A 22,362-nucleotide genomic window follows, 5' to 3' on the forward strand; every position below is an offset into this window, starting at 1 on the left:
GGGCCTCACCAGCGCTTCCCTTCCGAAACCCCCGGCTCGCCCGCCCCGCCGGGCGTCCGGCCCGCCACCCGCAGCGGGGGCCGGCCGGCGCCCCCCCCCCCTAGGCGATAAAATGGCCGCAGTAGGGCTGCGCCCGGTAATGCCCCGGGCTCTCCCGCTCCCCTCTTGATCAGCTCGGAGGCAGCGGCTTTTGGGAGGTGAGGAGGTGGCTCGGACTGCGTGAAATGAATGAACTTTCAAGAGTGCGGGAGTCCCTTGGGCAGGACTGGGGCCCGCTGGTCTCTCCCCTCACTCACACTCGGGCAAAAGGCCACAAAGGTTTTACGAATTCTTATCAATCATAAAATCCTCTGTGGCCCTATCAAGGCATATTTAAGTCCAAAACTTGGATTCTGCAAAACGTACAGCATTGCTAAGCCACCTATACAGAAATTGCAAGTCATGGCCTCGGCTATATTTGACTTCTAAAATTAAAAAATCCTTTTTTAGCATGTCAGGTTTTACATTTTAAAAAGCTGTCTTGTGAAGCCCAAGTACCTAAGTACCAAAATCATACAGCCTTTAAAAACTGGAAGGTAAATTCTGATGGTCTAGAGATAGGGAAAACTAGATACTCCTTTCTTGGACAGGTTCCTTCATCTGGAATTCTAGTGTCCCCACTTTTACTGCAGAATTGGGGAATTGTTATGTCTAATTTAAAGCACCTAGTTTCTAAAATGACTAATCCCTGAAAAGTGAGCTTCCAAAAATGCTTTAACTTAAGAGTTTGTAGACTAAAGTCCTAAATTAGGTAAGTTCAAGTACCTAGTGCATATGAAAATTAAAAACTAGAGAGAGGAAAAATCTTTGTTTTCCTTTAAGTCTTCTAAATTTGTTATTTTCATTCCTGAATTTTCTGTATTGACACCAACCATATTGATAAGTGAGAGCGCTCAGTTTTTACACAAGCAAGAGGTAAAAAGAAGCAAAGTAGAGCGCAGAGCTGGCCTGGAAGAAGACACAAGAGATGTCAGACTGCTCCCCGAATGCTACGTGATTCCACCAGAGCTAACGAGCAATTAGAATTCCAAAAGCTGGAACAGTGCTGGCAAACCTACATGTCTCGATCCTCAAAATCTCCTTAGAAAAAAGACTTTTTCTGAAAGAGGGATCACAAAATATTCTTGTTTCGTTAGTAATAAAATTATCAGGAAACAATTAGGAAAAATTGGTGCAAGCTAATTATACAGAAACCAGAAGACCGTATGTTTAATAGAAACCTAATATTAAAAACCAAACAAAACCAGAAAAAAGGAAATTTAGAATCTAATTGTCAAAAAATATCCTATTGTATCTCAGAAGGGCATTGTCTAGACAGAGGGTTTACTGTGGAGGTTACAGCATTAATCCACAAAAATAAGGTCCTATTGACAGTTGAGACCAGACTGGTTCAGGTCTACCTAATTCTTAACAATTTTTTTAAAACTAAGGATTATGAGTTATGAGTTATTTGAATAAATGTTTGATACACAGTCGTGTGCTTTTGTTGATCAAGTCACGGCATCAAATACAGCTTCATAGTCTTATTTTTCGTGAACTAAGGCACAGTAGATTACCTTTTAAAGTAGAAATAACAAGGGAAGAAGTTACCAATATTCATCTAGATGCATGGTTGATTTTAGACTTTTTGATTGATAATTTAACATCTACTTTTTTATGGAGAAGAGCTGCCCCAAAATTACATCTCACTGCAGTGTTCTTTTTTCCTTTATTTTAAAGCTTTTGAAGGATGTGAGAGAGAAGTATGTAGTCAAATCTCATGTTCATTTGTTTTTCATTAAGCTTTTATTAGTAGTCTATTATCAGCCTTAGAGTGGTTTTTTTCATTTGAGAAGTATTTGTGCAGGAATGCAATACTGATGGCACTTAGGTCTTACAAAATCTTTTCAGCATCCTCTTAACTTTGCTTAGAACCAGAGGATTTTCTCCATGTATAAGAAGTAACTGATCAGTGAGAAAGAGAAAATTAGCATTTACCTTCCTGCTGGGGGAAATCATACAGAATTTACTGAGTTTTCATTCTCTTCTCAGCCAAAATGTTAATTGTGTTCACGGAGTAAGCGCCCAGGGATGAAATGCATCAGATCATTACTTCCTGGCCTTCAGCAGCCACTAGAAGTTGACTAGTCCCATGATGGGTAGTTGACAATCACAGGACACAATCTAAGATCCTGAATTTACAAACACTTGCATGTGCACAGCTCTGCTGGCACAGCACCGCATAGAGTGAAAAGCTGATTACTTCATTAGGCAATGATGAAGAATTTTTGTCTCACCCTAGAAATGTAATTTTTCCTTCTTTTCCCACAATGAAAAAATTGTTATTAATGAATGTGGCTTAGATGATTAAGTACTGAAATGATGGAAAAAATACATCTTTGTTCTTTGTAGTTCTGATTCTTTCCAATTACTTCTTGTTTCCTCTATGTTTTGTAAGGTTAGCCAACAAAATGGGGGTGGCTACTCCACAGAAACACTATTTCCTTACTTAAGGAATAAAATGGAATTGAGATTGCAGTTTTGCAGCTTCTGTAGTTGTGGTAGTGTACGTTACTTAATTTTCTTTACTGCTACAGAAATTGCATATAGAAGCTTAAGGGAATTTATAGGCACCTTGAATAATTTTTTGTTATTTACAACCCATGAACCCATTCTACAGACTATAAATCAATGCTTTTTAACAGCCCCACCTTTCAGAAAATAATGGTTATGGGCTGAATTATTTTTCACTGTTTTCCACTGTTGTTCTTAGAACTGTTCCTTGACTGTATTAACGATGTACAATCGGTGTCCTTTGTTAAAAAAAAAAAAACAGTTTTGTTGCTGTCCTCATGACCTGATGCCTGTTTTTCCTCTGTGCATTTTTAAAGCAAAATCAGATTTATTTCTTGTGCTTTCTATGTCTTGTTCTTGCTATTAAAGCTAGTGTTTTAATTTTAGGTTTTTTTTACCTGACATTATTCCAAGATAGCTCACATACTGTAGATAACTCTTCAGGAACATTCCCAAATGGAAGAGTACCATTCGTCTATGTGCTAGGATTTATAATGATACATCAGGACGTGGAGAAGGTTTTTGTTAAATTCTGGTATCAAAGATAGCTTTTTGAGTAGGTAGTAAATAACTATGGACTGCTTAACATCATTGGGACTTTGTCTAAAATGTTTTCTTAATTCCTTCCTCAAAGGAGACCTGTTTTTTAAATCTGATCAGCCTACCTCAAAACGCAATATTGTGTTGTTGGAGAATAACCATAATAAACAAACACCTATTAGGTTTCCTGCTACTGTCATAAACATTTTGAAAATAAAAATCCCATTATTCATTGCTGTGGCTATTGCTTAAATATCTGCTGCACTGTCTTGGTCGTTACTGCAATATAACCATTCAAAGAGAAACAGTTTTGTTTTAAATCTGCAAGTCCTCTTATTGGACAGTGAGATCAAGCAACTGCGTTGGGCTAAAAAGATTATGACTCATTAAAGCATCAAAGTGAAATTTATAGAGAGAAAAGAGTGATTGAGAGATGTGTCACCATCATTAGCCACAACACAGCATTAGATATTACTTTTGGAAATAAAAATGTCTTTTTGCAGGGTCTGGGCTACACCTGGAAGGCCATTTGTTCTAGAAGAAAAAAATAACAGAATTTGGTGCGCAGCCCAGAACCATTACATCAGTGACCTCTCCTAAATAGAAGAATTACAATTATGATCATGAGAAAAAGTAAAGCTTTATAAAAAAGAATGATTTAAAATGTATGCATGGAATCATACTAAAGAAGAAATGCCCAATTATAAATAAAATATAAAATATTCCATCTGAAACATTTGGGATGATGTTCTATATTTTTAATTATTCCTTAGTTATTGGGTAATTATTTTATGACACATGTTGAGGCAAAGATTGATCTTTAACTAAAGAAAAGCAAAACTTGATAGTAGTTTTGTAAGTGTTAAAAGGGGAGCACATAAAAGCCTCAAGAGAATACATCAGATCTGAGATACTTAGAATATACTTTCCAGTGTATATCAACATGTCTGTATAAAAGATATTTCAATATATTTTGACACACTTTATCATATTTGCTGTAAGTTTCCTGAAGCAACTCTGTTGTTAATCTGAAATAAACTTTTCCTTTTCTGTAATATTTTTATGGTGATACTCTAATGGAAATATGTTTTTGCATACAGACTGATGAAATGCATTTATTGATTGCAATCCAAGCTTTATGATTAGGCAACAGTATAAATTTCTTGTTTGTCTTTCAGCGTAACTCTTTCATCATGTTACTAATAAGAGCAGAAGTTCTAACTGATTTAAAGGAGGAAAAATATAAAATGTTGCATTTGTCAACATAAATAGTATGGCATAACGACAATAGCCTTTCATCTAATAACAAAAAGAATACAACAAATGCATCTACAGCACGAAATATTAAAATCAGAGACTATGGAATCAGGAAAATAATAACATCATTGGGACTTTGTCTAAAATGTTTTCTTAATTCCTTCCTCAAAGGAGACCTGTTTTTTAAATCTGATCAGCCTACCTCAAAACGCAATATTGTGTTGTTGGAGAATAACCATAATAAACAAACACCTATTAGGTTTCCTGCTACTGTCATAAACATTTTGAAAATAAAAATCCCATTATTCATTGCTGTGGCTATTGCTTAAATATCTGCTGCACTGTCTTGGTCGTTACTGCAATATAACCATTCAAAGAGAAACAGTTTTGTTTTAAATCTGCAAGTCCTCTTATTGGACAGTGAGATCAAGCAACTGCGTTGGGCTAAAAAGATTATGACTCATTAAAGCATCAAAGTGAAATTTATAGAGAGAAAAGAGTGATTGAGAGATGTGTCACCATCATTAGCCACAACACAGCATTAGATATTACTTTTGGAAATAAAAATGTCTTTTTGCAGGGTCTGGGCTACACCTGGAAGGCCATTTGTTCTAGAAGAAAAAAATAACAGAATTTGGTGCGCAGCCCAGAACCATTACATCAGTGACCTCTCCTAAATAGAAGAATTACAATTATGATCATGAGAAAAAGTAAAGCTTTATAAAAAAGAATGATTTAAAATGTATGCATGGAATCATACTAAAGAAGAAATGCCCAATTATAAATAAAATATAAAATATTCCATCTGAAACATTTGGGATGATGTTCTATATTTTTAATTATTCCTTAGTTATTGGGTAATTATTTTATGACACATGTTGAGGCAAAGATTGATCTTTAACTAAAGAAAAGCAAAACTTGATAGTAGTTTTGTAAGTGTTAAAAGGGGAGCACATAAAAGCCTCAAGAGAATACATCAGATCTGAGATACTTAGAATATACTTTCCAGTGTATATCAACATGTCTGTATAAAAGATATTTCAATATATTTTGACACACTTTATCATATTTGCTGTAAGTTTCCTGAAGCAACTCTGTTGTTAATCTGAAATAAACTTTTCCTTTTCTGTAATATTTTTATGGTGATACTCTAATGGAAATATGTTTTTGCATACAGACTGATGAAATGCATTTATTGATTGCAATCCAAGCTTTATGATTAGGCAACAGTATAAATTTCTTGTTTGTCTTTCAGCGTAACTCTTTCATCATGTTACTAATAAGAGCAGAAGTTCTAACTGATTTAAAGGAGGAAAAATATAAAATGTTGCATTTGTCAACATAAATAGTATGGCATAACGACAATAGCCTTTCATCTAATAACAAAAAGAATACAACAAATGCATCTACAGCACGAAATATTAAAATCAGAGACTATGGAATCAGGAAAATAAAATAATAGAAATTTTTACCACAATAAAAAAAATAAAAGCACAGCAAGACTCAGACTGTTGCTTAAGGCATGTCAGGCATCCAAAAACATCCAGCATACAAAACATACTATGCATATATGCACAGGGTCAGACCCTGTCTCTAATCTCTTGCTTTTCAAATCAATGGGAAATATGCCTAAGTCAACTTCGAAAGTATTTTTAAACACATTTAATAGATATTGAAACATTTTTGTATTAAGTTATACAGAAGTCACTCTCACAATCACACATGGAAGGAAATACGTGTTCTTAATTGCCAGCTAACAAAACAGAACTTGTAGATGGTCTTTCTTTATAATGGTCTCACACCCATCAGAAAAGGAAACTCTGTTTTGTAGCTGAAATCCTTGCAGATACTTTGTCAATAATGATTAGCCTCAAGATCTTTATGTTAGTAGAGATGTCTAATTTAAACAAATGCATATAATAAACAGAAAATATCTAATTGAAATTGTTTCAGCAGGGTCACACGTCTTGGAGGAGGATCACCTTTCCCCTGCCTGTCTGTTTCATTAGATGTCTATTTGTCTAAAGCTTTAAGAATACTTAGGTTTCAGAGCAATTAAGGCAATCTTTTAGCAAAAGTTATTACGTGTTTTATGTAGGAAACTTCTGTATATATCCGAATCATGTTTATTAAAATAAACTACACTTAGGGCACATAAAACAGCAAATATTAACCCGTACACATACAAGCAAAAATACGTACTAAAGCAAAGAAAAAGGTCAGGTTTGTGTACAAGGGGTTGTGTCATAATCATAATGAAAGCAGAGGCAAAAAATCACTACATCCTACCTATAGTCAGTGTGCATGCCTTACTCCCCTACTGCTCATGCTGCTGGCTAAGACACTGAGTTTGTTTCTTACAAATTCCCCTTCTAATCAGAAGAACTTCTGAAACCTTCGCAATGTACAAAGGAGATTAGCAGTCTGGACTATGATGACGGATCTGCTTCTGTCTGTGTACTTTAGTGGTTAAGTACAGTAGTGTACTCGGTCTCATCTGTGAAGTGGAACCAGTAAAAGCATATGCAGGAATAACCATACTGGAAAGAATAGAATCAACACTATACAGGATTTGAAAGATGTAAAGGGATCATTTAATTTGTCCTTCTGCATAGAGTTAAGTTGTAAAGACTTAAAATGTCACTGGCATATGCCCTTAAAAATCTCAGTTTAAGATTGATCTTCAGTCTCCACAGATAGTGTATTAGAAAGGTGGGGTTTTTTTCCATATTAACCTAAATAATCTTCTCTACAAATAAGTTTCTTCTTCTACCTCAATTAGAGTTCACTACGCTCTTTTGAGTAACTTTTCTATACTGGGAGATTGCTGTTGTATTTCTCAGTCTTTTCTACAGTTCCTTCATTTATTATTTTTAATCTCTCTGGAGTCTCTAATTTGTCTGTATTTTAAAGTGGGGCATTCAAAACAGGATGCAGTACTTACGTAGGTCTCTCCAAAGCTGAATAAAGCAGAATTAGTCTTCTGCTTCTGACATACTGCAATTCCCTCTAATATATCCTAAAATATTTTTCAACAAAATCACAGTTAGATCATGGTCAATTTGTAATCCAATATAAATCCCAGGTCCTTTTCTGTACTGTTGTTCCCTAGCTAGCTATATCTCATTTTGGATTAGCTCATTTGATTTCTGCTTCTAAAGTGTATGATTTTCTACTTGTCTTCACTGCATATCATCTTGCTGGTTTTAGATAATTTCTTTCAATTTATCCAGATCACTTTGAGCTCTAATCCTGTCCTTAACCTAACCACCTGTTAGGCGCTTGCAACACTTGTGGTCTGGCAGTGAAAATAATAGTAGAATTACAGCTAGGATAAACCTGTGTAGAATCAAGTGCCTCTCTCAGACTGTCAGTGAAACACCGAGAGTGCATTTTTTCAGCCTATTTCCTGGTTCAATTTTAAGAAGTCATACAGGACAGTGGCTCATGTCTTACTAGAGTCAGTATCACCTGCATTCTCTCCCTATTGATCCTGCATGCCAACTATTTCAATGAAGATGGGCAAAACTGTAGTGTGACATCAGAGCTTTCCAGTGTTTCTCAGGAGATTGGAATACAAGTCCCAGAGATGTGTAACAAGACCTTCATATCTGTGTAGAAGTCCAAAGTTCTTTGCTCTTTTCAGTCTTTTTCCTCTTTTCCACAAGATGAGGAATGTCATTCTGAGACGTTATTTCCTCTGTTAGAAGGATGTGGATGTTCACTGCTCTTTCTGAAGATGTCATTTACATTCTTTAATGGAGGTATATCCTAACAGCACTGGTCCACACGAAATACTCAGTTATACATATAGTAATTGTCAAATGGTGGAATGTGTGTTTGGAAGGCTCAAGGCAAGATGAAGTTTTCTCCAGAATTGTATGGATAACCAAACTAGCCCCTGTATAATCCCTATGACATAACAGGTAAGAAATATTCATGGAGTAGAACCTTGGCCCTGATGGAGTCTGTAGAGAACTTTGATTGGTGTAAGCAATATTGAGCCCTGAGACGGGGAGGTTAAAGAAATGAGAGTTGTCTTGTGTGTTCACAGTTATACTCTATAAGGACATCTCAGTGGGAAGGGATGTTCTAACTCATAGTGATTTGTGAGTTCTGCAGTATTTGTTAACAAGCTGTCCCAGTTTATAAAGTGGCCTATCACAAGCATTTGTTTTAACTTTAAAGATTCTCCAAATCTTTATGCTCTTTGATAAATGACAGTGTCAGTCATCATGTGTCTGTCTTTGATTCATTCCAGGCGTATATCATCCTTATCATCAGCTGCATGTATAAAAATGAGATGAATCTGGTTGTCATTGGTGTATTATTCCTAACATCAGGTCACCTTCTTCTTCAAGTAGTCCCATGTAGCTGTTAAAAGTAGGAGGCCGAACGGCTAGGAGGCAGTGCGGTCAGGGAATAGCTGCTACCACTCTGAGTCCTGTCAGAAATCATTGGAGCCCCTATAATAACACACTCATGTCACATAAAAATGTCACTAGTATCACTGTTGATTTTGTCAAAAGCTAAGGAGATGTTAACTACTATGAGCATAACCGGTATGTGATTGGCCTGCAGATTTTTACAGGAGTGGATTAGACTGGTTTTGGTGTTTTCACTCCTTCTTCTGCTAAAAATTCTTGAGAGTCGCTTTGGTATTTCTGGGAGCATGAGGTCCACAGCAGTTTGTAAGCATACTGTGAACATGTGTAAGCATATTACTCAGACTGTTTAGTGTTCAGAAGAAAGATACTGTTCCTCTTAATATTATGAATACATTAATCTCTGTTTCTTTTTGAGAAAACCCTGTAACTTGTGATTAAATTTGCTTACTTTAATATATCAAATTCTGTAAATTTCTATAAAAGGTACCTAGATCACAAGCACTGTTTTCTTTAAACAAAATAGATATGAAAACTAATCAGTTTTCCATCAGTTTGAAGATATATATATACTTTGACTGAGGATTTATGGTTGCTAAAACAATGTGAAATTTTAGCAGACTGTTTAAATTATGATTACCATATAAGGACATTTAAAGTGGAGCTGACCTATTATTTATGTCTGTCCTGTTTGCTGCCTTGTAGGAGAGAAGCTAAATGTATTGTTTTTCAGCATAGAAAAGTTTTAAAGTGCTGTATCAGTTTTCATCATAAAAATTCCAGACTCTGTACCACCCATAAGGATGAATAAAGCTTGTAATCATTCTATAGAAAATCAGCAAATGAAATATAATCTTCTGAAGAATAGATAATATAATTTAAGAAAAGGAAAATTAAATCTTTCTCATTAGCCATAAGTAGTTTACCAAGAGGAAAATCATCAAATGACACTTGAAATGTATTGGGAAGAAATTCAATGCTGTAGAATGTTTCCTTTCTTGTTGCATGAAACTTTGTTGCTTTCATACAGCAGAAGTTTTGAAGATGCCTTAGAACAATATATATGCTATCTATATTAAACTATGTTACAATGTTTTTGTGGTTTCTAATTTGTAGGATCTGATTAACAATATTTTCATAATTTGGGGGTATTTTGAGTTCTATTACTGTCCTCATCAGTTTATTTAATCGCAACCTGTCAGCTACCATCTTCTCCTCCTCCCCAGGCAGACTCAACCTTGTTTTCAGAGTCTCTTTATCCACTTCTGTCTCACTTCTCCCTGTGGCTTCTGCACTAAATGCAATCCTTCAGCTTCTTCTCTGTCATTGCTCAAGTTCTTCCCTTCCCTCAGTCTTCCCTAAAATCTTTCTCTACGGCTCTTTCCTTTCATTCAGTTTCTGTTTTCAGCTTCTTTCCACCTTCTTTCTCAGTACCAAAATCCCTCCCATGCTTCCAACAGAGATTTCTCCAACCCTTTTCTCCCACAATTGTCACCCCATTCCTGCCTTTTGTTGTAGCTCCCTCCCACTGTTGCTTCTGCTATATTAGTTTGTTAGGATCCATGATCCATATTCAATAACTGAGGATAGTGATAGCTGAAATTTAGCTAGATGAATAAAAAGAAAATCTTGTCTCTATTTCTTGAGTATATTTTCTTCAGTGCCATAATTCAGTTTGGTAATAAAACATGTTCTTCTCTTCTTGTATTAGCTAACACATGTCATTTTGTTTTTAAAAATGTTGCATACATACATGTAAGACTGAAACAGCAATCCAACAAATTTCATACTCAGTGCAAAGAACCTCAACAAAAACATAATTAATGCAACACAATGTTTGAGATTTTAAGCCAACAAAAGCCAGACCATTTAGAGCTAACGTTCCCATAGCAACCTTACTCTATCTCCTCCTGTGTCTGTGTGAGAGGGTCTTTTTTTACATGACCACATATTGCTAGAGAATGTGCTGTATTATTCCATAAATAGAACATCAGTTTAATAGGGGAGTTAACTACACAAGGACTTACAAAATTATATATATATCTTCAAAGGAAATTAAATCAGTGTGGCTTGTAGAGGTACTGTATATATATAAATACTAGAAGGAATTTTCATGTAAGCTTCAACATGATGTTACATCATTAACATAAATCCTGCCTGCAAGTGAATTTTTGGCATGTTTTTAGTTTCCCAATTATCTATTTGCCTGCATATATAGAAAATATAAAGGCTAAATAATTATGGGAGGAAAATTGTTGGTATTTCTTCGGAAAAAAAATACAAGGAGAGTCTTCAATTTTAAATGATAATTTTCCAGAGTAGGCAGCTACGTAAAAGCATATGGGAACTCAAAAGAGGCAGACTTTAGTCAGACTTCAGGGCCTGAAATCATCCCATTTAACTGTTAGCACTTAAATAAAGGGGCCAAAGTTATATATACCTTGTAATTTCTCTACAATTTAGGGAGGTAGAAGAGCATCTCCAGAGGATGATTCAGTCCTCCTGAGATGTGATTTGCCTTTTGCCTATCTTACTCTACTGACTATACAGTAGGTCTGGAGAAACCAGTCAAGATTCCTTCCTAGCCCAATTTATTGCTTTAAGTAGGATAAATTCAAACTGTGTTGTCCAAGAAAAAGGAATGAGATTTTCAGACATTTCTGAGTACTTAATGTGTCTTATGGGTTAGATGCAGGAGTCTCCCCAGACTACACCAATATCAACGTCTAAATCCATGACTTCACGTTCACTTGACAATACAAATTTGTTCTGGATTAGATAGGACAACACAGGCCATCTCTTTTGAGTAGGTATGGAACAGTACTGTGATTGTTCTGGGTTTACATTGACTGCAGAAAGACAAATTATACCTTATTTGAACTAATATTAAAATGATGCAGGCAATAATACTTGATTTATATATAAAGACTGTTGGAAGAACTTATCTTCACTTGTGTGTGTGTGTATTTGAACCAGCAGAATGAGTTAACATTGATTCAGCACTTTACATTCTTCAGCTGTAACATTTTTGATTCAGGACTGCCTCAGACAACCTAGGAATATACCTTTACAGGCATTGGATAAGGTACCTCAGCAGCCAACTCATTCTGGATGCTGGGTTAGGCGCTGCAGCTCAAAAGTAATCAAACCCTAAGTTTTTGTTGGATCTAGATCAAGGTGACAAAGTTGAGATCCCTAGTAATTTATCTGTACCCTTGAAATGTATGTTTGGAGTTGGAAGTGTTTTATATGACACTGATACAAAACTCTGGCAAACCAGATGGCAATCAGTTAATTTGGAGAGGATTTTAAAACAAGAATAATACAATGAAGAAAAAGAAGGAATAACATTGAAAGAAATACTCCTGACACAAAAGAGAGAAATGTCATCCATTTCCTCAGCTGGGCTGCAGAATACATTTTCCATATTCAGTTTCTTTAGAAAAAAGACCAACAGAGAAGACCTGGTTAATGTTCTGACAGTTGTTAGAAGCTACACAGGTGGATACTGCTGGCATTCAACCACTGTTAGCGCTGAAGAAATCTGACACTCAGCAATTAGATGACTGGCAAATTCCTGAAGTATCTGCTTTCCCGTAATAATATATAGACAACAATGAGACACTATGTCCAAATAAAAGTGGGTAGCAGTCTGAAATATTGAACAGTTCCCCAGAGAAATAATAATAAGGAACTATTCAACTAATATCCTCTTTCTCACAGGGATGTTACAAGGTAGTAATCATATTGTGCTATGCCGGATTAAACTTTGTTGGAACTAGCACATTTAATTGTAAACCTTCATTTAAGATAGTACTGAGAGAAAGTTAGGATTTTTTTTCACCCAAACAAAAGGCAAATGCATGAGATCCTAGAGATCTGAATGCTCTGAATGAAAAGCTTTCATCTAGATACAGTTCAGGAAGGCAAAGTGGGGAAATAGCTCAGATGAAAATACATAAACAACAAATAGAAACATAATGGGGGAAAAAATCTTGAGAGTTTGAAGAGTACAAGTCTGTGACTGCTGTTATAAGTCAAGGCTTATATGTCAGAGTGCAGGCTGAAACAGTTTCTGATGCTATGAACAGGGGAACTCTAAGTTATCTAAATCCTCTTATACCCAGGGAAGTAGAGCCTTGCAAATTCTCTTAAGTAAACGCAGTAGTAACAAGAATATTTGACCTCCTTACAAATTTGTCCTCTTAGTTGAAACAGTTCAAAACGTTCTCTATAGTGGGTCAATATACCTTTAACCTACATTACAAAATTCACAGACAACAGCCTATTATTTCTTCTTCCAAGACAGGAATAACTGCAGCTTCTCACTCACTAGGAGAGCAGCACCCGACCATCAACACCGGCCAGCGTGTGAGGAACGCCGTACGCTTGAACTAACTGTATCCTGAGACAAGAACCTCATGAGCCCTGATGGTCCACAGGCAAAAGTGTTGTTTTCTTATCGGGTTTTAGATTGGTTATTTTTTAAAACTTCTTCACACATGGTTACTTACGGGCTTGTAGCAACTGCCTGGAGAAAGTGGATTTTGAAACAGGACAGCAAAACATCTTTCCTGTGTTGCCAAGGGAAAGGCCCACGTGTCCGGAGAGGAAGGAAAAGCTTTGACGTGTGGGAAGAACCAGAAAAGATGCGTCTGGTCCAGAAACAAAAGTCACCTGTCAGGGGAGCCTTCTGGTGAGGTTTCCTGAGGCAGCTCCCTCCTCCAGAGCCCGCAGGAAAGCCTGCGGCCGCCTGGCCGAAGCTGGCAGCGCAGGTTCTCTGGCAGTTGCCCGGGACCACCCAACGGTTACCCCAACCAAACCCCCCCCCCCTCCCCCCCCCCCCCCCCCCCCCCGCCCCAGCGTGCCGGCCTTGCCGCGTCCCCCTCAGCGCCCCTCGGCTTCACTGCCCGCCTCAGCACCCGCCAACTTCGCTCCCCGCTCAGCGCCCACCGGTCCTCCCCGCCGGCAGAGCCCAGGCAAAGGCCGGCCCAGGCCAGCCGGTGGAGCACCAGGGCTGTCTGCCCGGCGTGGGCACTGCCCGGAGGCGCAGGCTCCACGCCTGCGAGGTGCGGCCTCTCTTCACGTGGTAAATGCTGGTGGTGGAGCCATCCCTCAAAGACGTGCCTCTGGCATCGCTCTCTTCTCTGGCTGCCTTCTCGTTTGCACGGGTCAAGAAAAAAGGGGAGGAAACATCTTTGGCCCAGGGTAAAAATGTATTTGCGTCTATGTAATGAAACCTGGGGTTACAGCTACAGTGAAATATGGGCACTGTATTACTGATTACTGTGTTACTCTAAGCAATTTACAAATCTTGTGAACGTAAACATTATTTTCAACTGGAAAACTCACAAGCCTTTTCTTTTTTCTTAGGCAGTGGGTCAAACGGTTATTATTTTGCTCAAGCTATTTGTTATGAACGTCATAAAACATCTACATTTTTCTACCGTTATTCATCATGTACAATATACTGGTCATAGCACTTAGGTTAATATAAATAAATACATTAATCTTGCAACACTTAGGTTGAGAGATACATATATATGATAATAGCATTGTAAATAACAAATGCAATATTTCAATTTCTATAAAACAGTAGTAACCCATAAGCAAAAACTGTACCAAAGGGTATGTTGGATTACCCATGATTTATGTGTACCTGTAGGAATAGCCTACCACCAAGGGTAAGTGCAAAGAGATAAAGCTAGCTTTATCATCAACATTTGCCTTTCTTGGGTCATGAAGATTTTCTTGATGCTTTTACACTCCACATGTATCATCTGCAGGACATTTGCAAGCCATAACACCATGGGAAGTGTCAACATGTGAGATACCATAGAACCATTTTGGAACAGTGTAATGGCATTCTGATACAGATGTCTCTGGTTTAAGAAATAGCCACCACTTCTAACTTAGATGAACTGAGAAACTGACAACTTACATTTCAGAGGTAAAATTTTGTGGATGCCTTTCTGGAGCAGAGATTAGGGTTAGTTTGCTAGAGATCTACCATCTATGATTATCTGAGGCATGCCTACTTCTTAATTGGAGCTTCTGGTGCAATAATTACTGTTCTGTTTACAGCAATAACATAACTTTTAAATCAGTTGTTTTCTCATAGATCCAAACAATAAAGATTAGCAGTGAGGTATCAGTGCTACAAGGTACATTAACCTGGCAGCATGAGATAAATTAACACTTAGATTACTACTGTTTTGCTTTGATGCACCATTAGGAAAGTTTAAGAACCAGCAGTCAGCTGGGGAGAGGAAAACCCAGTTTTACTCCTGTTCGATTTTAAATTGATCACTAATACAAGATCTTGAAAGAACTTGATAAAGGTAATTCATTCAGGTTTCAGATAGAAGCTGTTGAATGCAGCAACTCTTTCAATTATGGGAGCAAGGAATCTGAAGTACTGAAAACAGGAGAGCTCAAGCTGAGAGGGGAAAGATACCGAGAATCAGAATACATGAAAGAGAACAAGGACATCCAAATCAAGCTTTTAAGTCCATCAGCAGGAACAGCTGGTGAATGTTTTGGAGAATTGGGCAATTTACTTCGGTAATTAAATATGAAATCAGAAAATTAGCACTTGACCTTGTTTGTGTTTTAGGAAACAGCTGCATAATACAGATAATGCTGACTGGTATTTGTAAAACATGTGGATGAAGGCAGGTATTATCAAGAACAAAATATCTCACATATATATAATCTGAATACCTACCCTGAGAGGTAAGAATTCTTTTATAAATACTGTTCTAAAAATAAAATTCTGTTATAGCTACCTGGCCCATGAGAAGTCAGTCTTTGAACTATTCACAGCTTCTCATGCCTTAAAATTCTCCTAATGAATTAAGAAATACAGTTATCCTCACTTAAAGGAACATAGCACAGATAGTGGGATTTGTCTTTCTTGTCTTTGATGACTGCAGAACTGTAGCCTACATCTGAGCTAGAGGTCTGGCATTCTTTTATGTATAATGGAGAGAAATAGGCACTTTTAAGGTATGACTCATTTGAGATATTTTTGGGTATCTATAATGAGATGAATTGTTTCCTCAAATCACCTGTTTCTTTCCATTAACTATAAAGGGTATCTAGATGTCTAGCTCAGATGTACATTTCTATAGTGTAGGAGTCCCTATTTGATTAGATGAATTGTATCTTGAGAGACTTATCAGAAAATATAAGCTGGCTATCTGAGTTCCAGAATCACACATACATCCCTAATCTTAAAGAGGAAAGTACTGGATAATGTTATATTTCTATGCCCTGTCCAAGTGTCTCAAGATTAATTTTTTATTCCTTTCCTCACTGATTTTTCTGGGCAGGTTCTCTTCTCTAATGCTTTTGGACCCTGATTTATGTTCAGAATATGCCTATATGTCGTGCTGTGAGTAGACGCAGTCTTTCTACGCCAGTGCTGAAAGCTGATACAACCTCACACTGTAAGTGTTCTGAGCCAACCGAGAGTGTGCGCACTCAGTGCCTGGCCCTGGCTAATTAACCATGCCGCACAGCAGCCTTGTTAGCTCTGTCATGGTGTGACATTTACTGCACGCATGCATCTCTTGATCAGCACAGAACGTAGGCAAGGTGATCTGGGGCCTGTCTAAAGTAACCATGTAGACAGAGCTGTAGAAAGGTTATAACCCTTCCATCTGCTTTTTTGCAGCTGTGCAGTCTGCTTGTCATCTGATTAGGATTATGACTGTGTAATAGAGTAGATCGTTGCATATAAGTAAAATTAATAGAGTATCATTGCATATAAGTAAAATAGAAAAGATCTAATGATGTCTTGGAATTGGTGAATATATAGCTGCTTCTTTCTTCTGTGTGATCTGATTGAGTAGACAACTCTAAAGAAAAGAATGTCCAGTCTTCTAGCTAGGAGGAGCCAAAATTTGGTGTTACATCAGTGTGAGTAACAAGTAACTAACGAGCTATTTTTAAATTTGCGATGAGAGTGATTAAGATTAGAGGATGTCCTATACTGGGCAAAGGAGATGATGTACAGTCATTGGGGTGTAGTAAGACTGAGATTCTCCAGTGAGATGGCCTTTACAAAAATGATGTGTTAATCTCTCCAGGAAGTTCAAGTGGCAACTTCACCTCATGCAGTCTCCATCTATCATCATTGCATCCACAGTATTATGCTCCCTTTTTCTTAGCTTCATCACTTACTGTGGAAACAGCTATATGACGTTTTCCCTTAACTGTTGGGTTATCTCCTGGGAACAGGGAACTTAGAGTAAATTCTTTGTTATCCTGCCTCACACAGATGTCATTTTACTTGTGGAAGCAGCACCTTTAATCAGTTTTAGTTAGGACTTCCCTGTTCTGTCATCTCTGGAATGAAAATTTCTTCACAACTTTTTCGTCTCATGAAATTATGCTGTTATGGCAATGTTTTATAGTACTGACCTATGCATTTGTTGAATATAATTACAAAGTTTTAAGCAAGCATAAGAATTTATAGACTACTTGTCCATGCTTCAGGGTAAAGTGGAACAGTGTCCTTCTACAAGTCATTTACAAAGTAAATTAAAGGATTATGTTCTTCTGATTTTTCATTCCCTTATAAAGTTGAAACTGAAGAATGACTCTTTTCAAGTTTTTGAGGGAGTGTTCTGATTAGTGAGCTGAAGAACAGCTCCTATAAAGGTCAACAGTTAGGCAGTCTTGGTTTTCTAAACTACATATGTGCAGTAATAAAAGAGCAAGTGCCCTTGAAAATTACTTTGTCACCTTTTCAAATCATACTTTTAGAACTATACTTTTAGTCAAATGAATAGCAGCTGAAAATATTTCATTTTTATGAAGCTAGTCTTGACCAGGTTGTGCCATTAACATACTTTTGTTTACAAACAACAACAAAAAAACCCTGTCTTGACAGTCTTAATCTTAAAAATAGGCTAAACTAACTATGAAAGTATGTGTGAACATTTCACTCTTCAGAAGAATTTACAAATCTTACGAAGTGCCCTGTCATATCACTGAACATTGTGACACAAGGAACTGCAATATTAGGATAAAAGTAGCCCAAATTGGTATAAGACATCAGGAGATATAGCACTATTTGATGACAGACCTCTTCTATGACTGGCATTTAGTGAATGCGTTACAGTGGACTTTTAGTGGACTGCATTTAGTGATGCTGCATTCTCACAACAGCATCAAGAAGCTTTGATACAGCCAGCCCACCTTTGATTTCAGTTTCACTTACTGAACTCTCAATTAAATTTTTTAGTGTAAAGACTCCAAGATTTTATTGGTCTAACAATTTTTCTTAGTCTGCCACAAGGGGGCAGATTAGTCCTGTTGAAGTTTGTAATTTTTTTTTCCAGCAATCATCAGCAGCAGTCTACAAGACAAGACATATGTTCAGACTGATCATTTGAGAAATCTTGAAATACATTGTTGCCTACAGTTTGACTTTCTTATCAATATTGAATGATGAGGGGTTTATTTAAATATTTCAATCACAGAATAAGTGCTTGCTCTGGGGGATTGTATTTGTAACTTTAATGCAAGAAATGAAATTAAACTGTATAGCATAATGGATTTTCCATTCTACTTATCACATTACTCACATAGTGTTTGGTCAACCACTGCAAATGATTAGCTATTGCCACTTTTGTAACTTTTATAACTTATAAATGCAAATGAGAAAGATTTGATTCATTAAAGCTTGTTTCCAAAACTTCTCTTTCACAGTTTCTGGTAATGATGTGATAATAGCATGTAGTACCCCTTAAAAATAAAATTTATTTATGAAGGTAAATTAAAACAGTAGGAATTTAGTTCCATAAATGAACCCCTTTCTTAAAAAAACAAACCTTTATCCTCTTTTTTTACCCTTTACTTTTCAAACAGCATATTCTTACCTCAAACTGCATCCCTCTGTTTATTTGCTACAAGCATAACTCAATAGTCCACTCAGTTGAAGGATGTAACCCAATTGAACTTGAATATTCCTCATTTCCTTTTTCTCTCTTTTGTGAATTCTACTCATTTTTAGCGCTTCATTTTCTGCTGAAAAGTGACATTGTAAGTTTCCTTTTTTGATATTTACTGAATCCAAAGTAACAGCATTCAACATTACTTGTTTGATTGGGCCTCACTATGTTTACACATACACATATGGAGGAATGGTGCTTCAGCTTACAGATTTTTCAAGATAAGACTGTGCTCAAGACCTTAAACACTTAGCACAGGCTAGTGTCCGACTCAAATGAGCTGTTAAAGGATCCCCTGAATTTTGATGTAGAAAATAATGAAAATTTGCTTTGTATACCAGAGAAAAACAGTAATAAATCCATTGAATTTACTGTATGCTGTAAAGAGAAAAAAGTTAATTGTATTTCTGTCAAAATTCTTGGTAAATTCTGTTGTAGCATGGGAATATTTCCTGTGCTGAGAAGTTTTAGACTGAACATGCATGATAGTACTTTGTTTGAGCAAGTATTTTTAGAACATATTTAAGTACTAAAGAATGTCTCATTTTTAATACCTATGATTCTAGGAAAATAAATGTATAAATAATAAATCAATATATTAAGCAGCTGCTAACAGGAGAAAGATAAAAGTATCTTGACTTCTGACCACATATAACTGAAATGTTACTAGTGTCACCTGGCAAAAAGAAAATAAAAGGAAGACAGATGATGATATGAAAGCAAGCCTAACTGAGTTTCAGGGATGAATTTCACCACAATACTGTCTGTTTTCTAGATTCCAACATGGAGGCTAGTCTATACAGACAGAATTTTCTATCTGCGAAACTCTAACAAGCAGGCAAAGTTTTAAGCACTTGCCTTCTAAGTATGTGCAAAATAACATAATTCAGAAGGTTATAATTTGATAACAAATGGTGGCTTTACACTGTAAAAGCAACCCACCTTCAGAAGTATTAGGTCTCTTATGTAAGACAAGACAAAAAAAAAAAGAACCGTAATTTTAGCAGAGTTGCAATCAATCTTCACTAGAAGATGGCAAGAACTTTTGCTGAAATAAAATGTCTCAAACCAAATAAAAATAACCTGAGCCTGAAACTGAGATGTCATGTAGAAAACTTCAGCTCAGATGTTTAAGGTATGAGAAAACTATAGGAAATAGAATCTAGCTAGTAGTTTTGCATACTATATATATATGTTTACATATATATATTTGTGTATAAATATATGTATGTATAGTGATAAAAGCTCTGTCAAAGGAATGGTACTTGACTAAAATATTTGACATATTAAATTCTGATGCCAAATTCAAACCAGATTATTTAAATGGGGTTATATATCTTCATGTATATACATCTATAAATGCATCTTCAGATGTCAGGATTTGTTACAAATAAGCAAATGCCTTAGATATCTTTTCTCAGTTTGCAGGTCATATGTACATGGGATGAAGTACAGAGTGGTGATTGTTCTAAGATCAAAAAAAAAGGCATTAGAAAGACTTGTTGAAATTTATGCTCTGTTTTTCAAAGAACAAGATGTCAGCTTGCCTTTTTCTACATCAAAACAGTGTTATTTAAATTTATATAGTTGTTATGTATACTTCACATGTTTTTAAGTGTCCCATGGTAATAGTTAATGAGAGAAACAGAAATGTATTTATTATGCCAAATATTTATTCCATGCTGCCATTACTCCTACTGGTAAATCTGGTGTGTACTGACCTTATTCATTGTATCCAGGGCATTATGTAAGGGAAAAATATGCATAATGTTGTTGCGGACAGTACATCCCACACTTAAACAGAATCAAAGTACTCTTTAAGACATTTTCTAGAATCTAACCACTGATACAGACCAGATGGCAAACATTCAGCATACTGTGTTTGCAAATTTCAGCTGAGCCATCTAAGAAATCTTTCTGGATGTGAATGGACTTTTTACTGTCTAGGCACTTTAAAACATCATTCAGGATGTGTATCTGATCTTTTTTCTTTGATTTTGAATTCAGTAACCAAGTAGAATGTCCAGAAACTTTTGGAAAACAGTGACAAAGGCGATGGTAAGAAAGTGGTTTTTTTAATTCAGTTCTATGTTACAGTGCTCCTAGAATAAAAATGTTAATTTTAAAGCTTAATTCAGTGGATAAATTGATTCTCTTGTTTAATACCTTTTCAAATATTGACCCCATACCAAACACAGTATGAAAGAAGACCTGATGTCATTTATACTCTTACTAAAGGTTATGTTGTTTGACTTAGATTTTTTTTGTGATATATACTGATACATACATTTCTAGTATATGCATATATGTAAAGTGTATGATAATAAGATATTTAGTACGTTTATTACAGTTAGAAAAAATAATTTAGCTTCTAATTTTTAGGAAGATATTTTTATCACTGCTTTACTGATCTCATGGCAACAGACTATACATTTCTACAAGAAGGCAGAGGGCACACAACTGAATGGGAACTATAGTGTTTAAGAAAAGTCATTAACAAACTGAAAAGGGTACCATGTGCTTTACACGTTACTCAGTCTTGCAATGAAAATGGCTAGAAACGTACCGTCTTAAAACGAAAGTTTAGACTGAAATGGGCTGCTTAGGAAACATCATGTAACAAAGCATCAAAGCTGCTCCCTCTGTGATCTCTTTGGAGACCACAGGGTGCAAGTGGAAAAGGGAGAAGAGCTTCTGAATTATTTGCTGTCCAGTGACACTGTGGTTAACTGTGCTGTAAGCCTGAAAAGGTTGGCGTAAAGCTGCTGGAATATTCATAAACCATTTCTTTCCATTCCAATCTGAATACTCTAAAATACCATTTATTGCTCCAGCAGACTATTTCTGAAAAGGCTGCCCTATCATCTCCCAGAACATCAGAGGTTTGCGTTCCTACCGAGTGGGAGCTCTCCAGCAGAGACTCAGCTTTACGGATGTAACTGAAAGAACACCTATGAAAAAATGGAGGGTACATCTTTACCAGTAAATTAAACTGATCCAAATTACGGGCCTGAGCACTGACACATGACCATACAGTTAAATTATGAGAGCAGGCCCTGTGACAATTTTGGTTTGTGCCAACCAACATTCTCCTAGATAGTTCCTGGAAAGGTTCAGGTTAGCACAGGCCAGGGTCTACTCCCAGTAGGCAGTCTGAAAGCAGGTAAAGGAGAGCCATGTGGCCACAGTATTATTTACTAATACAGGTGTAGCCAGAGATGGTGAAGCCAGAAACCCAGTCTCAGGGTAATGAGGCTGGTAAAATGGAGACATTTAAAGGCTGGTAGAAAAGGGTTTATTTCCAAAGGAGTCGTATAAAGGATCCAGTAGAATAAGAGCCTCTGTGGTTCATCTTGCTTTACAGGGTATAGAACAGGGGGCCGTGTGCCATGTGGCCCATTCTGCACTGAGTCTGAGGTGTGACCTCCACAGGTGGAGCATATATGTTAAATGTGAAGAGTTATAAATATGTAATCACATTATTATTAATTTTTTGCTATGCACCTTGTGTTTTCTTTCACTAATAGCTGAAATATATTTGCATCAGTCATGAGAATGGGTGCTATATATTTGCCCTGAGACTCTAAATAACTGGTTAGTTATTGTGCCTGTTACAAATGGATAAT

At 36.6% G+C, this 22,362-nt stretch overlaps 1 protein-coding gene across 1 annotated transcript in view; it reads right to left on the bottom strand.

The window, feature by feature from the left end:
• Positions 1-13,363, bottom strand: part of SENP6 (SUMO1/sentrin specific peptidase 6) — a 97,520-nt gene extending 84,157 nt beyond the window's left edge. The window contains exon 1 of the mRNA XM_019471132.1: positions 13,289-13,363. Within this exon, the coding sequence (XP_019326677.1) occupies positions 13,289-13,343 (55 nt within the window). The 5' untranslated portion in view covers positions 13,344-13,363. The remainder of the gene's footprint in view (positions 1-13,288) is intronic.
• Positions 13,364-22,362: the final 8,999 nt, after the last annotated feature.

Source organism: Aptenodytes forsteri, unplaced genomic scaffold (assembly GCF_000699145.1).
Source record: "Aptenodytes forsteri isolate BGI_AS27 unplaced genomic scaffold, ASM69914v1 Scaffold256, whole genome shotgun sequence".
Taxonomy (NCBI): domain Eukaryota; kingdom Metazoa; phylum Chordata; class Aves; order Sphenisciformes; family Spheniscidae; genus Aptenodytes; species Aptenodytes forsteri.